At 38.6% G+C, this 15,150-nt stretch overlaps 1 protein-coding gene across 1 annotated transcript in view; it reads right to left on the reverse strand.

Moving 5' to 3' along the window:
- UBR3 (ubiquitin protein ligase E3 component n-recognin 3) overlaps positions 1-15,150 on the reverse strand; it is a 176,607-nt gene that overhangs the window by 86,404 nt on the left and 75,053 nt on the right. The window contains exons 10-19 of the mRNA XM_075529394.1: positions 14,900-15,033; positions 9,622-9,708; positions 9,207-9,272; positions 8,993-9,082; positions 8,343-8,471; positions 8,204-8,256; positions 7,976-8,109; positions 7,030-7,117; positions 5,671-5,810; positions 3,315-3,411 (exon numbers count right to left, since the gene is read on the reverse strand). Coding sequence (XP_075385509.1) covers positions 3,315-3,411; positions 5,671-5,810; positions 7,030-7,117; positions 7,976-8,109; positions 8,204-8,256; positions 8,343-8,471; positions 8,993-9,082; positions 9,207-9,272; positions 9,622-9,708; positions 14,900-15,033 — 1,018 coding nt within the window. The remainder of the gene's footprint in view (positions 1-3,314; positions 3,412-5,670; positions 5,811-7,029; positions 7,118-7,975; positions 8,110-8,203; positions 8,257-8,342; positions 8,472-8,992; positions 9,083-9,206; positions 9,273-9,621; positions 9,709-14,899; positions 15,034-15,150) is intronic.

The following is a 15,150-nucleotide window of genomic DNA, read 5'->3' on the forward strand; positions in this document are numbered from 1 at the left end:
CAACTTTGGCCAGAAAAAGCAACTTGTACGTGTAGGGGGGTGTGATGAGAAAAGCCAGCTGGCGCTATTTGTTTACAGCCCCTATGTAACACCCTGTGGCTACACATACACATGCTTCAACACAATCCCAATCCCTTAGGATGAAATGTTTCAGCTATCCTATTCAGCATAGAAAAGCAATTTAAGGGCTTTACTTTGTTTGTTTGAAGCATTAGATCCTAAACACGCAGGACTTAGATTAATCGAGTATTCCAAAGCAGATGTTGCATATTTGCTCAAGGTAGCAGGTAATACATCATTCTGACTGCTCTTTTCAAAAGTATTAATGGAATAATGCAAATGAAAAGCTATTTGACAGAAGTGTTTTAAATGACTCAAATGGACACCTAATTATTGAGCAGTATGAGACAAGAGTGAAGTTATATACACAAGCTCATACATTAAACTTTCCATCTTGGGGCAGTAGCCATTAACCTTCAGACTGGGAATGAAACGTAACATGAGCGTTAGAAATTACGGCATTAAAATTTTATTTCCCACTTGAATTTAAAACACTCACTGTCTGGAAACCACTTCTGGAAATAGCCTAAACTCTACCACCAACACATTAGGCCATTGCACTGAGCTCCGCTGGATGCAATGGCCTCGTATGTAAAAGAGCGTCTCACTGAATGGATGTTTTGTCTAACTTTGGGGTTGTTTTGTGGTTGGTTGTTTCTGTTTTCCTTTCAAGAAGTAAACTGATTTAAAAAGATCTTGAAGGCCTTTTCCAGTTTAAGGAACATAGGATTCTACATATCACATAAAGCAAATGGCTGATCGTAGGACATTTAGTAACACACCTAGCCCCTCATGTCAGTAGCAAGCCACAAGCCCCTCTCACTTGGACTTCAGACCATGCCAAATGTCCCCTGGGAAACAAAAATTACCCCCCAAAAATAATTTGGCTTAAATAGTAGCTTAGTAAGCTGCAGGTCAGCAGTTTGAAACTACTAGCTGCTCTGCGGAAGAAAGATGAAGCTGCCTGCTCCCAGAAAGATTTAAAGTCTCCAACACTCAAAGGGGCAGTTCTATTTTTCCCTGTAAGATCACTATAAGTTGTAACCAACTCAAGGGCAGGGAGAGTTTTTGGAGAAAAGAGTGTCTGCCCTGAACATTATGTTCTTTTAAGATCTATGGTAAGGTATGTTTGTGTTTAAGATATATATAGGGTATACAAGGGACCACCGCAACAGAAAGACTAGATAAGGAACTCAAGAGGACACTGAGTTTTGTTCATCGGAGATGACTCAGAACAGGAGTGCACGAATGGCTGCGGCCCTCACGCTATGTGATCAGTGGATAACAATCAACGCATACAAACCTCCGGGAGAAAACAGAGTTGGAGCATAGTCTGCTGTGTACTACATTCCCCAAAAGAAAGCTAAATTACCAATAAGGAAGCCGGGCGTGGGGAGGGGGCACTGGAACAGACTGGGACGGCATGACTCATCTTAACGGCGATTCAACAGTAAGGTGGGAAATGCTCTAAAATTGAAGTGGGGGCGACTGTACAATTCTCCTTGAGATGACTGAATGCTGGACTACTGAATTACATGATATGTAAATTACTTTGCCAATAAAACTGTTGAAATAAAGTATATTAAAAAAAGAAATTACAAAAACCTGACAAGAGAAATATGAAAGACACAATTCTGTTTTTCTTTATACTATGCTTGACTGAGTGAATCTGTGCTATTGTGTGAATGCGCGTTGTTAAATGCCATTTCCTCTTTTACACTGTGAGTATTATTTAATGAGGTTAGCCTAATCCACTCAAATTTTCTATTAAGTACAGAATAAAACACCATGCTAAAATTCATTATATATTTAACTCTCCATATACTCAAAACGACAAACTTGACCTTTTCCTTAGCCCCCAAAATGAGAGCCATGTATTAGTGCAGTGGTATTTAGGAAGCTCTTATTAGGTTTCCCATGAAAATGCTTCCTTGGTCTCTTCATTTTTTCAGTTGTTAGTGTGAGTTTTTCAAGTTTATTCATTCAGCATATATTCATTGAATGTCTCTGTGTCTGTACTATGTCAGGTCCTAAAGATGTACAAGAGATATAGAGACAAAAGCATCAACCCTCAGGATCCCAGAGTCCACTACGAGCCTCCAAAAAAGAAATAGTTACAAAACCGCGGCAAACGCATAACAAAATTGCTACAATAGCCCGACTGGGAGAACCCCCGCGTAGAGATCTCCCAAGGGTCTGGCAAAGACAGAGAGATAGTGGCAACTGAGCATGCTTAGGATTTGTTTTTGTTTCTGAATTAAGGGAAGGGAGTTGCTAACATTCCACACTACATGTTTTCCTAAAACATTTACAATGTAACTTATATCCAACATCTACACCTAACACTGCAAAGTTTGGGTGAAAGTGAAATTGCAATTATATATAATATTTATACTTTCATTTTAATGTTTTCTCAAGATCAAATTTACTACAGCAAACATATTTATATCATTTTAAAATTACTATAAATGTTTAACCTATGTAAGCTTTAGAAAAACTGAAGTAAAAGGTCTAGCCTTTTTAAAGTGCCTATATCAAAAGTCCACAACTATAATAACATACAAAGCTGAATTCTTCATTAAAAATAATCCTTCAAAACTGTTATTTTCTATAGTCGGCAGCATTTCATACTGTTAAATTTTTACAAATAAAACCCATTTTACTTTGATGATTTGCCAGTTCCAAGAGGACAGCACTTCTGTCACCCTTTATGCACACAGACACCCAGCGCAGTCCCTGCATGACCACTCCATTAGCTTCACTCGTGCCTCCTCTACTGGTTTAAAAGTAGAACAACACAAAGCCAAGCTTTTAATTCAATTAGGCAAACCGCAAAAGTACATTTGTAATATTTAATGATGATGCTTTATAAAATTTATTTATTATCAGGTCAACATCAAATCACAAATCTCAACAAGGCTAAAGATAATATATTCTAAAGACTTGAGGGTAATACTCTAAACCATATACCTTTAATTTTATCTTTTTTTAAATTCTATTATCTTTTCATTCCATTTGCCCACAAACTTTTTTCTAAAAATAATTTTATTGGGGGCTCTTACAGTTCTTATAACATCCCATACATAAATTGGATCAGGCATATTTGTACATATGCTGCCATCATCATTTTCTAAACATTTACTTTCTGTCCACAGACTTTTCGAAGCCCATCCATAAATCACACTTCTGTTATAATTGGATAATTTCTCTATAAATACACAATGTTCACTATTAGGCTAATCAACTGGACTTACAATGCGGTATATCTGTCCATTGCAGACTGCACGTCTCTCCGGTACACTGTTCGGAGGATGACCATGACGGGGTCAAATTCCTGATCCCACACTTCAGCTATTATCCACAAGAACATAGACAGAAAGGGTCAACCTCTAGGAAATCAATGTCTTGTTACGTTTATTAAGTACATTTTAAAATGAAAGAATGAAATCATTTAATAATGTGTGGTAGACAACAGTAGACTTGATGCCATGACTACATATCTAAGTCAAAAATCTTATGGTTGAATACATTCTCCCGAATTCATTCCTCAGCACCACTACTACACAAGAGATTTGTAGTGCACTAATGCTTCGTCTTAAGTTTAATTCATTGTTTTCTGGTTGTGTTTTTGGTTTTGTTTTCATAAAACACCAACTAGAAAGTAAAACACTGAGGGAGAAATCTTAAAAAGTAACCAAAGGTGAAAACTAGATTGAAAATTAATAATCTCATACTATGTTTTTATTTCAGTTACACAAATATTTTTGTTTTAAAATTTTTGTTTGCTAAAATTCATAACTGTTGTTCTTACCTTTCTATCATTAGCAAAAGCTATCCATGTGTACACAAAATACTTTTAAGTATGTAAATCTTTTGACTTGTATTAAAAAAATTAGTGTGTAATAAAAAAATATTAAGTTGCCCAAAAAAGCCCATGTACTTACTAATAAGCATGCCTAAAGGTTTGGGTTTTTTTTAAATGAATTCATTTAAGAATATACTAAGTGTGAAACTCTAAACATGGCACAGAGATTTGGCAAAAGCGCTAGACCAGTGGTTCTCAACCTGTGGGTCGCAACCCCTCTGGGGATCGAACGACCCTTTTGCAGGGGTCGCCCGATTCATGATAGTAAAATTATAGTTATGAAGTAGAAGAGAAAATAATTTGATGGTTGGGGCGGGGGGGGGGAGTCACCACAACCTCAGGAACTGTACGAAAGGGTCGCGGCATTAGGAAGGTTGAGAACCACTGCTCCAGACAGTCTGGGAATAAGAATGTTAGAAGCACCGTCTTCTGAAGATCTCTTTTCAAGATGAAGTTTGTCCCTTGTCATTCTCTCTAGCAGAATTCTTAACATTTATGAACCTGCAAATACGCTTAGGATTCTTTCTATCCACTCACCACAATTCCAACTTTCTGGCATGCTTACTTTAAGTTCTGGTAATTTATATCATTAAAATTCCAATGTTTTTATCCAGCAGATAATCTTAGCCATGGAACAAAACCTTAAATTGACTAGTCCAATGGGCTGCAGAGCTGGATTTCCAGAGGCGGAAGAGGAGCAGGAGCCCTGGCGGCAGAGGTAAGCACGCGGCTGCTAAAAGAAAGGTTGTTGTGCATTCAAACCCATCCAGAGGCTCAGCCGAGGAAAGACCAGGTGCTTGCTCCGGAGAAGACTGCTGGCGGGTGCTGTGAAGTCAGTGCGACTCACAGCGACCCTGTGCACCACAGAACAAACACTGCCCGGGCGGTACCATCCTCACAGTTGGCATGTGCGGGCCCGTGGGTACAGCCACCAAGTGGCTCCTTCCGGTCCTCAGCCTTTCTCTTTTTTTGCTGTCTCTCTAACAAACACGGTGTCCTTTTCCAGGAAATGGCCTCTCCTGATACTATGTCCAGAGCACGTGAGACAAATTCTGGCCATCCTTGCCTCTAAGGAGCATTCTGACTGTACTTCTTCCACAGATCTGCTTGTTCTTTTGGCAGCCCATGGTCCTTTTAATATTCTTCGCCAACACCATAATTCCATAAAGGCCTACATGGGTTACCACCTAGAAAACCCCAATAGGCAGCTCCACTCTGTCACATGGGGTGATTGTGAGTCAATATGGACTGGAAGCCACCTCACAACAACATAACAGGAGCCACTTTATTAGCAAGGGGATGGCAAAACAATCCGATGAAATGCCAGGTCCACCACTAATCAGTTTTACATAATAGATTAACTTAAACATTTAGTTCCCTATAACGTAAGGCTTGGTTCAACCATTCAAAGGAAGCAGGACAGAGAGAATCCTCATCCGACACATAGCTCATCTACATACCGTGCTTTTCCTTTAATAGGACATATGATGATTCTTTCATAATTAAGAGTTAAGAAGTCTTGTTATAACACAACCAAAAATTTTAAAATAAATGAAAGCAATTATCACTATTTATTATAAAAGACATACATTCATAAGAAAGTTAAGAAGAGAAAACCAAAGATGAATGAATTTCAAAATTCTCATGTTTGTCCCAAGAGGCAAAACATTTTCTTCAAACACCATATAAGAACTCATCATTTGGAAACTGGCATTAGAGAGGATTTAGTTATGCTCTAGACGTACCTTTGGGAGTATACATGCCTTGCTGCATAGAGCCTCCAGGTTCAAACACAGGAGCCTTAAAATCAGCAACAGCTGATAAAACTGACTCAAAGCTATAACTGCCTGGAATAATGCCACTTTTAGGATTTGGATTCTCTGGAATATGAGGCTTGTGTCAAGAAAAAAATATTAGTGATTAAAACCCAGTTTCATTACCTAATCAAGACACTCTAGTTTTCTGATTGCTTTTTGTGACAAATAGTAACTTGATGCAAGGCATGCTATTCGCCACTAGAGAGCACTACAAGGGTTGGATAACGCTGAATGATGTATTTTTGTGGTGACAGTGGTATAATATTTTAAATCTAGAAGACGATTAAATTGTGTGCTGAAGTAGTTCCCTGGGATATTTTCCCCTAAAACATGTCAACAAATCATAAAAGAAAAAATTATATCTACTTTCATCATTTTACAAATAGTGTTTCTTCATAAAAATCAGAAAAGGTATACTAAAAATTTGCCATGATTTTTAGGAATAAAAATTATTTTCCTAATAAGACAAAATACAAAGATGCTAAGTAAAGCAAAAGTTACAAGGAATGTGTTTTTAACAGAACCTGATATGGGTTGGATAAATCATTAAATAATATCTAAGTGATACTGCTTATAAAAATTTTCCAGGTTATCAAACCGGCATCTCGACATGAGTTATTTAGCCAATTCTTCAAAACACATTCCTAAGAAGTTCAGTCAAATAATTTCATTATAAAATAACTTGTCAATATTTGCCTAAAATTATATATTCACTAAAATAGTAATAATAATGTATCTATTATAAGCTCAGTCCTGTACAGCAAATTTTGCAAAATCTCGAATCTGCCAGAGTAAAAACTTAAAACTTTTGCACTAAAACATGCGACAGTGAAGTCCTAAGAACGCATCCTGTTCAAAGACCCAGAAAAGCAGAGTAGGCTCACCGAGTCTGGGTCTCACACGTCTCACTGTACAAAATGTCACACGTGTTCAGACTTTGTCAACAGCATGACCTCCCTTTAAAGACTTCTTGGTTGAATACTGAATTCTACCATAAGACCCTGGCTATGAATTGCACCCTACACAGGTAAAGTAAGCAGAGCCTCAGCCCTGAGGTCTAATTCACAGTTCCTCAAAGAAGTGTCGTCAGTGGAAGGAGAAGTACTTGTGACCAACCCTGAACACGCAAATGAGCAGATAAGTAGACTTTTTGTTTGGTTTGATTGATTGTTTTTTGGAATGTTATTTTTCAACCTGAGTGGGATAAGATGTTTCATCTCCAATCCATAGAAAGCACATGTTATAAAAGGGCCCACAGGTAACAGAAAATTAAACTTTTAAAAGGATATGAGGTCCAACAAAGAACTGTGAGTCCTGTCATTCATACACAATTGGGCCACCATCTCTGCCCTGAGAATCTCATCATCAGACATTCCTGAAACAATCAAAAGTAGAATTAATAATTTATAATTGACAAATTATCAAGAAATAAAACTTACCATACACTTTATTAAGCTGGCTTAATAATAGGAAGTGCTTCAAAACGTAAAGGACCCTATAACCCAAGAATCCAAGAGACTTGAAAGCAGGGGCTCAAACATATACATCAACGTCCATTGCAGAACTAGTCACAACAGCCAGAAAGTAAAAATCACTCACGTGTCCACCAACAGATCGAAAAATACACTGTGGTATGTACATACAATAGAGTATTATTCAGCCATAAAGAGAAATACAGTGCTGATACATGCTACAACATAAATGAAACTAAAAAACAGAAGTCAGACACAAAAAGGTAACTATCGCATGATCCCATGTACATGAAATATCTAGAGAAGAGGCAAATACAGAGAGGCCGTTGTTTGGAGGTGGCAGTTCAGGGCTGTGGAGAGAAGGGATTGGGAGTTGTGGCATAAAGGATGCTGACTTTTGGTTTGGGTGATGAAAATGTTCGGGAAATGGATAGTGATGATGGTAGTAAAACATGGGGGTATAATTATTGTCAATGAATGCACACTTAGAATGGCACACTATTTGTTAAATATTTGTATATATTGTCACAATGAAAGCTCTAAAATAAAAGAGCGAGTAATTCAATGTCTCAATGCAGCTGCAGTTTATGGGATTTTTAAAAAGTATATCCTAAGAGGTGTATCCATTACCCAATATCAAGAGCTTGAAAGTGTGCCTAACTATTGAACATCTTTCCTCCTTCCCAAGTCAGCTAATACCACTGGGTGGAAGACAGGAAGATAGCAAACAGCTGATAATCCTTGGTGGTAGTAGTTATTACCCAAATGCAAACGCAGGCTCAAGAGAATCACGAGGAATGTGAGCGCGCCCTCCAGCATGGACCGCTCGTGCTCCGCATCAAGTACTGTATTTTGGTGTTGCGAGGCCATTGTCAGCAAATCCACTACCTTAAATCTGCAAGAAACAGTTGAGACAAAGTTTAAAGGTTAAAATAAACTTCGATTACAAGCAGCTCATAATATCTGTTTCAGTAAGAGGATGCTATTACCTTTCAAAGACAGATGAAATAAAATAATCTGGGTCAAGTCTAGAAGCACAGACCTTTAAAAGACAAAGAAAAGAACCGCTATTTCTCAATATTCCACATTGATTCTCAAGTCTAACATCGGGTTACCAAGCTGGCTTACCTGTAACAAGAAAATGTCGGGATCAATCATAGAATTACAGAAGTGTGACTGCACATAGGTCATGGCTTGCCCTTTGATCTGCAGACCATTTCTGACCCACATGTTGCTGTGGATTTCAGCAAGACTCGCCTGGTGAAAGAAAAATGAAGGCAATCAGAGAAAACACAGACCATGTAAATTCAATTTCATAAAATCATTCTACAAAATAATCGTTTAAAATATTTCATCACCAGACATAACCATAGTATTAGCCTCAAATTCTGTCAACAAACCTACTTGTTCTACCAACAATGCTATTCATTTTCAGATAAAAATGTTTTTAATAAATGAAGAATTACCCCAACACAGAAATTCAATCCCCCTTACGCTACAGCTCTCAATAGGTCGATCAAACACACACTCTTAACGACAGAGGGGATCATTGTGGTTTAGAAAGAGCTTTTACCCTTTACATGTGAGTGAACTTTTCATCCCGATTCCTGACTACCACCATTTTCACTGAATCCTTTCAGGAATCATTAGCGCTTACAATTAACTCTACGTGCCCCTTGCAACAACAACAACAACAACAACAAATGAAAACCTAATACTTAAACAGACCATTTAATCAAGAAATATAATTCAAACTATTTAAAAGTCAGAATACATACTTGAATTTGAAGTGGGTGAATCATGAGCTTCATTAGCATTTCCTGATCTGGTAAAACAGAATCCAAATCTAGTTCTTGGCATTTCACAGCCTAAAAATGATGGAAAAACCTGTTACTTATTCAATATTTATTTTCCAATCTTCAGAATAAAATGTATGCTGACTGGGAGTGGGGGGAGTCAGTGACAGGAGACGCCGCTTGTTTCATGACTAACCTTACTCAAAAACATGGCATAGTAACGATGGAGTGGCAGATGGAAAGTGACTTGGTTAGGTGCTGGCTGGAATAAACAAACAAAATCCACATGTCAAAAACGTTTTCAAGAGGCTTTGAAAGGGTCAAACAATTCTTTCACTCTGATTTTTTTTCTTATACTTTCTTAAAATCAGAACTTGGTTTAAGGCCTCCTTAAAACATGCATATGCCCATTTATTAACAGAACACAAGAAGAGACACCCCTCCGAGGAAGACTATATGATCATTGTGCTATGGAAACTAGTCTCTCCTCTCTACTTTTCCTTTTTTGTATGCTCCCATTTCTTTCCCTTTCCCATAATTAATTCTAGGGTTAAATTAGATCTAACACTTTTTTCTTGAACACTTGTACATGTATCAAAAAATAAACATACCTCATCTACAAAGTTAATAGCATCAAACCAGTCTTGAAGAGCTTCAAGGCAATATCTAACAACATTTCGGGTATATTCTTGAGTTTCCTAGAATAATAAGTTATATAAATTTTAAAATATATAAACATGTATTTTCAACTTCAGATTAAATGTCATATATAAATTATATATTTTGTGCATATTTAGAAAAGGTTATTCACATACACATGATGATAAAACACATACATTTTCAAGGTTGCTTCTATATTGTCAGTTTTAAAACACTTCCCTTCACAGACTAGTTGTACTAACCTATGCCAACCTCTGATAATTGCGATATTCCATATATCCCTGAAACCTGTCCAATCTGAAATCAACTGATGTGCTTTAAGTAAGGCTCCACTTTAAGAGACCCAATAACTATTATAAATCCTCTGTGGGTCACACAAACCTTTTGGTCAGCAAAGAGCCTTATTAAGTGCCTGCATTTGGCCAATGGGAAGCTATGAGCCAAGCTGGTACCAGGATTTCACTTTAAGATGGTCCTTAATTCATCCTTCTAATCCACCTCCAAGGATGAAAGCAGATGGTTATAAAGCCTCAGCCATGGATCGTGAAATAATTAGAGGAGGGGAAAGGAGGATTCCTCTATTATGATCTAATCCAAGGGCCCCGCCAAAAAAACGGCACGTGGAAATGAGGCTTCCCATCTGGCTGGCTGCCCTCACCTCCAGTAGGGGAGTAGATGGGTGACACAGTAAGGCAGTGACTTGGACGGTCCCAGAGTCAGTAGCTCTACATGTGAGAAAGCTCCTCTGACTGGCCAAGCTCCTTGGCCAGAAGCCTTGAAGCAGAAGCTACTGTAGGTCACTAAGTGCCTTAAGCACTTGATATGAAGCTGGGCTCTTTTTTTCCAGTAAATATTTAAAATGTTAATTTGTCAGCCCATTCTGGAACAAAAGACATTCGGGGATGAAAAATCAATGTAATGCACCAAAATAATAGAATAAAACTCAACAACTCAACTTACTGTCATCGAGCCAATTCTGATTCATAGTAACCCACAGGGCAGGGTAGAAATGACCCGTATCTCTGTGCAAGAGCAGAACTCCTCATCTTTCCCCCAAGGAGCAGCTAGTGAGTACCACCAGCACTCCTAAGAAAAGCATAGCACTTTGCAATCCTGGCCTTCTAAGCTGAGAAGGAAACTACTGCCAGGACATGAGGGTTCTTATTACTACAGAGAGAAACATAACCCCAAACTCAGAATCCACATTACTAAACACAGTTATCAGAATAATCTTCCTAGAATATTGTTTTCCAGTCAATCTGCCCTTCCTCTTGAATCACAATCTATTTTTGGCTTCTGCAGCACCACGTTCCTCTAGTTTTTCTCCTCTCCCTTCCCTGATCTCCAAATGTTAAAGTTCTTTCTTCAGGGGTGACTTCTCTCTGTGTGTTTAGACTTTATTTACCTGCCTATCTTTAAAAATCATTTTTGTGCCAAAGGGTCTGGAACTTATGCCCTTGATCTAGACTTCTCTTTTGTGAATAAGGCTCATCTAAACCCAACTGCCTATTCATCATTTCCACTAGGATGTCCACAGAAACCTCATAGTTAACATATCCAAAACTACCCTTGAATGTTCTGAAATCTGCTTTTCTACTAGTGTTTTCTATTTCTGTAAATATGCCCCCCATACAGTTACCCACACCTTTCTTGCTACCACATCAAATAACATAAAATCCAACACAAAGCCTGTTTAGTTCCACCTCTAAAATACATCTTCATAACCAAAATATACACTGAATACACATTGGATATATGCTATCTGAATCTCATGATTCTGTATTATTATCATAGCGTCATAGTGGGTTGATTGCTTCTAATCTTGCTGCTCTATAACCCTAATACAGTCTCAGCCAGCAACTGGAATGGTCTGTTAAGGGCAAATCTTATCACATCTCTACTTGGAAATCTTCACTGACTTCTCCTTAAAAGAATCCAGAACTGCTTAACCTGAACGCCATGCAGTGAATTCTTTAATAAGGCTCTTCTAGCCATAGCCTTTGTTATTATCACAAAATGATGTTTTGTTTCTGATGGCTCGAAGAGAGACGGTAAGGAAAGACACTGGATTAAATGATTCAGCTGTGGTTGACTGCTTGCAGGGTAAATTGGGATTGTCACACTGCGGGCTATAAAATCGGCCATCTCAGAGGCGTTAGGGAGTATCTCACTTCCAGCAAGAGGGAAGAAGTAGAAAATCCAGAAGCAGTAAGCCTCCTCGGGCCAGGAGACAGCTGGGCCACCAGAGGAGTGACAGAGGAGCAGCAGAAACAGAACTGAGAGCATGAGACAGAGCAGGGGACTTCCCAACCCACAGAGCAAATCAAGCTGAGTGCTTCTGGGCAGGAGGCTGGCTTGGAGAGTGGATTGCCTCTGGAAACTTAACTGGGGGGACTGTAGTGAGTGTCTTCAGGTAGAGAGTCACAATGCAGTGGAAGTGCTTTAGGCATTTATTCGCAGTCCTAAAAGAGCTTAGACATAACACTGCCTGAGCAGGACAGGGGTCAGGCAAAGAGGCCAAGAGCCAGTGAGAGGCATGGCAGGGAACAAACTGTCCTAACTGAACAACTGCATCCTGAGCATGTCTCACCTGAATTATCACCTGTTAACTTACTCAATGAATGAACGGAAGGACCCAGTTAAAAAGTAGGGAGTGCTGATGGAGACAGAGCTAAAAGGAGCTGCATACTCTGACCAAAGTCTATTTCCCAACTCTATTTTGTTCTACTAATTCTATCATACATTCCTTCAATGTGGCACCCACTTTTGTTCTGAAGCTGAACTATTATTACATCCTTCTTCCCCCCCCACCACCACTACTGCCTCTTTCATTCTTCAATAACTGGCTCCTTCATAGCCCTGCTTCAGGAAGGCCTTCTCTGATCTTCAAATCTAATCCATTCTTAAATTCATTATTTTCTCTTGCAGTGTTATTTATGGATTAAATCTCCCTGCCAATCTCTATGCCTGTAGTTAAAGTCCCACTGTGGAATGGGTAATCTTTGTTATATTAATAAGGGAGGATTGGTGGAGGGTGTAGCATGAAGATCTTGAGTCAATCATTTTTGAAATACAGAACAAAAAAGGATATGAAGTATCTTCCAAAAATTCTTTTTCAAAGTTAGTCAAGCATTCGTAAAAATTCATGTACTAATAAGGTTATCCACATGAATAACCAGAGTTGTCAGGATTTTGAATCTGAACTAGAGTATAATTTGTGAGTTATCTGCATGTAGAGAAGAGTTGAAATGATGGGGGAAATACAAATATGCTTAAAAGAATACATACATTTAAAAGGTACAGGAAAACAAGCCTCTTAATAACCTGAGGGGAAGAGCAGGTTTTCCATTTTGTTCCTAACAGGGTAAAAGAGATGAATCCACAAGTCCAGAGTTTTAAATTACTTGACTGACTACACCCCAAAGAAGAGAGAACTGACACTAGAGCGCAAGCCTTCAAAATCATGTTTGATACACGATACAGGCTAAGCAGGCATCACAGAATGCATCTAACAAAAGCTTAGTCTTCCGCTTAATAGGAACCAAGTTTTCTACTTCTCTGGATTGACCAAGTTTCTGCAAAATAAATTACATATTAATATAAAAACCCATTATCACTTAATTGAGTCTAACTCACAATGGCCCTAGAGCATAAAGTAAGATGTTTCATAGGCTTTCCAAGGAAGTACATTTTCAGAGAAGCGGGTTTCAGATGAAGGAACTGGTGGGTTCAAACCACTGACCTTTTGGTTAGCAGTGGAGCATTTAATCATGGTACCATAATCTCTGTGCAATCAGGTTGATGCTGACTCAAATTGACCCTATAGGACAGGGTAGAACTGCCCCTGTGAGTTTCTGAGACTGTAGCTCTTTACAGGACAGAAGTAGAAAGCTGTCTTCCTCCCAAGGAGCAGCTGGTGGCTTCAAACTTCTAACCTTGCAGTTAGCAACCCATCTCATAACAACTATGCCACCAGGGCGCCTCTGGAACATTAGCAACACATAAAATATGAAAGAAAGTCAAAAGGTATTATTGTTGCTACGGTCCCAGTGCATATGTGTATGGGTTATTCCGTTCAAGCACTCAAGGTGTGTTTCTGCAATCAGCATACGGTTGCAGACAAGTTTCCTCTGTATTACAACGTGTCTGTGTCTTTAAAATATGGTCAAACCAAAACAGTGGCTTCTGAAGCAATAAGCTGGGCCAGAAATTCTAGACCTCCAGAGAGGTTAGCGCAGAAGGTTACAGTGATGTTGTTGTTGTTGTGGGGGAGAAGGGGGTGCGCACTCTAGAGGGATAATCTTGGTAGATTTTCTAAAAAGATACGGGATTTAGGAGTTGGAAGAAAACTGAAAACTCAATGGTAAGAAAAAGGCTAGCACAGTTGCCCGAGGAACTATTTTTCTGTCACGCCATGCAGCTGTTTAAGCTCCAAGGGCACCAATAGCTGTCCTGCAAAAATGTCTTTGGGAAAACTTATCCTGCCCACCCTGCCACCCTGGTCTTGCCCCTTCAGACTCTTTTCGTTCCCAAAACTCAAAGAACATTTCAAGGGAACACAATTAATTTGAGATCCTCAAGGATAACAAAACTGCTGGTTTGATAGACTGCTTCAGAGAAGGGTCGAGTTGGAAAACCCCACGTACATAAGTACATAGACCTAGACAGAGGATATGTCAAGAAAGGACAGCTGCATATTAAGATAGTTTTGCTTCAAGGTTTCTGGGGTTTGGTAGCACTATTTTTGTACTTACTCTCATACACATGCAATTACAATGGGCATTTTTTAGCTAATTGGGTTATCATATGTAAAAGACGTATGCTATTGCTCCGGCACTCTTTATAAATAACTAGAATCGTGCGAGAGATGCACTAATTTTGTACTTAGAATCTCAAAAGTGTAAACTTAATTCAGGTTTTTGGTCACCTCTTCAAAGACAAGAAACATTAAACAGTTGGCAATGAGTAAAATGAAACAATAAAGATGAATGTTCCAAAGACTCTAAAATAGGGGCAGGGTGGAATGAACTAACAATATTAATGAATTCCAATATGGCTAATAGTAATTACTGTCTCAGGCCAAATTTCATAGAGCTAAACTCACCTGTAAACAAAATTAAACATTACACATTAGTATAGACATAAGTGAACCAACATTTTCACAAAATAATTTTCTTAGAAATTATTTAAAAGCAAACACAGATTTTGGCACAAACATGTTCGCCATACCCGAACTTTACAATGTGATAAGAGGCCCCACATGGGCTGTGCACAGGCTTCAAGTTCAGCAGCAAAGGCAGCATAGTAGGTCTGAGATTCAAACTCCACATGCTCATTTAGCTCTCGCTTGTTCAAATTCATACCTGACAAAAAATTAAAGCAGATATAAACCTTGCTGACAGATTTTCTCAATAAAAATCAGGTAAAACACTTTCCAGCAACAGCACATTTTAACACACACAAACAGCACAAGTAACACA

The sequence above is a fragment of the Tenrec ecaudatus genome, chromosome 13 (genome assembly GCF_050624435.1).
Source record: "Tenrec ecaudatus isolate mTenEca1 chromosome 13, mTenEca1.hap1, whole genome shotgun sequence".
NCBI lineage: Eukaryota > Metazoa > Chordata > Mammalia > Afrosoricida > Tenrecidae > Tenrec > Tenrec ecaudatus.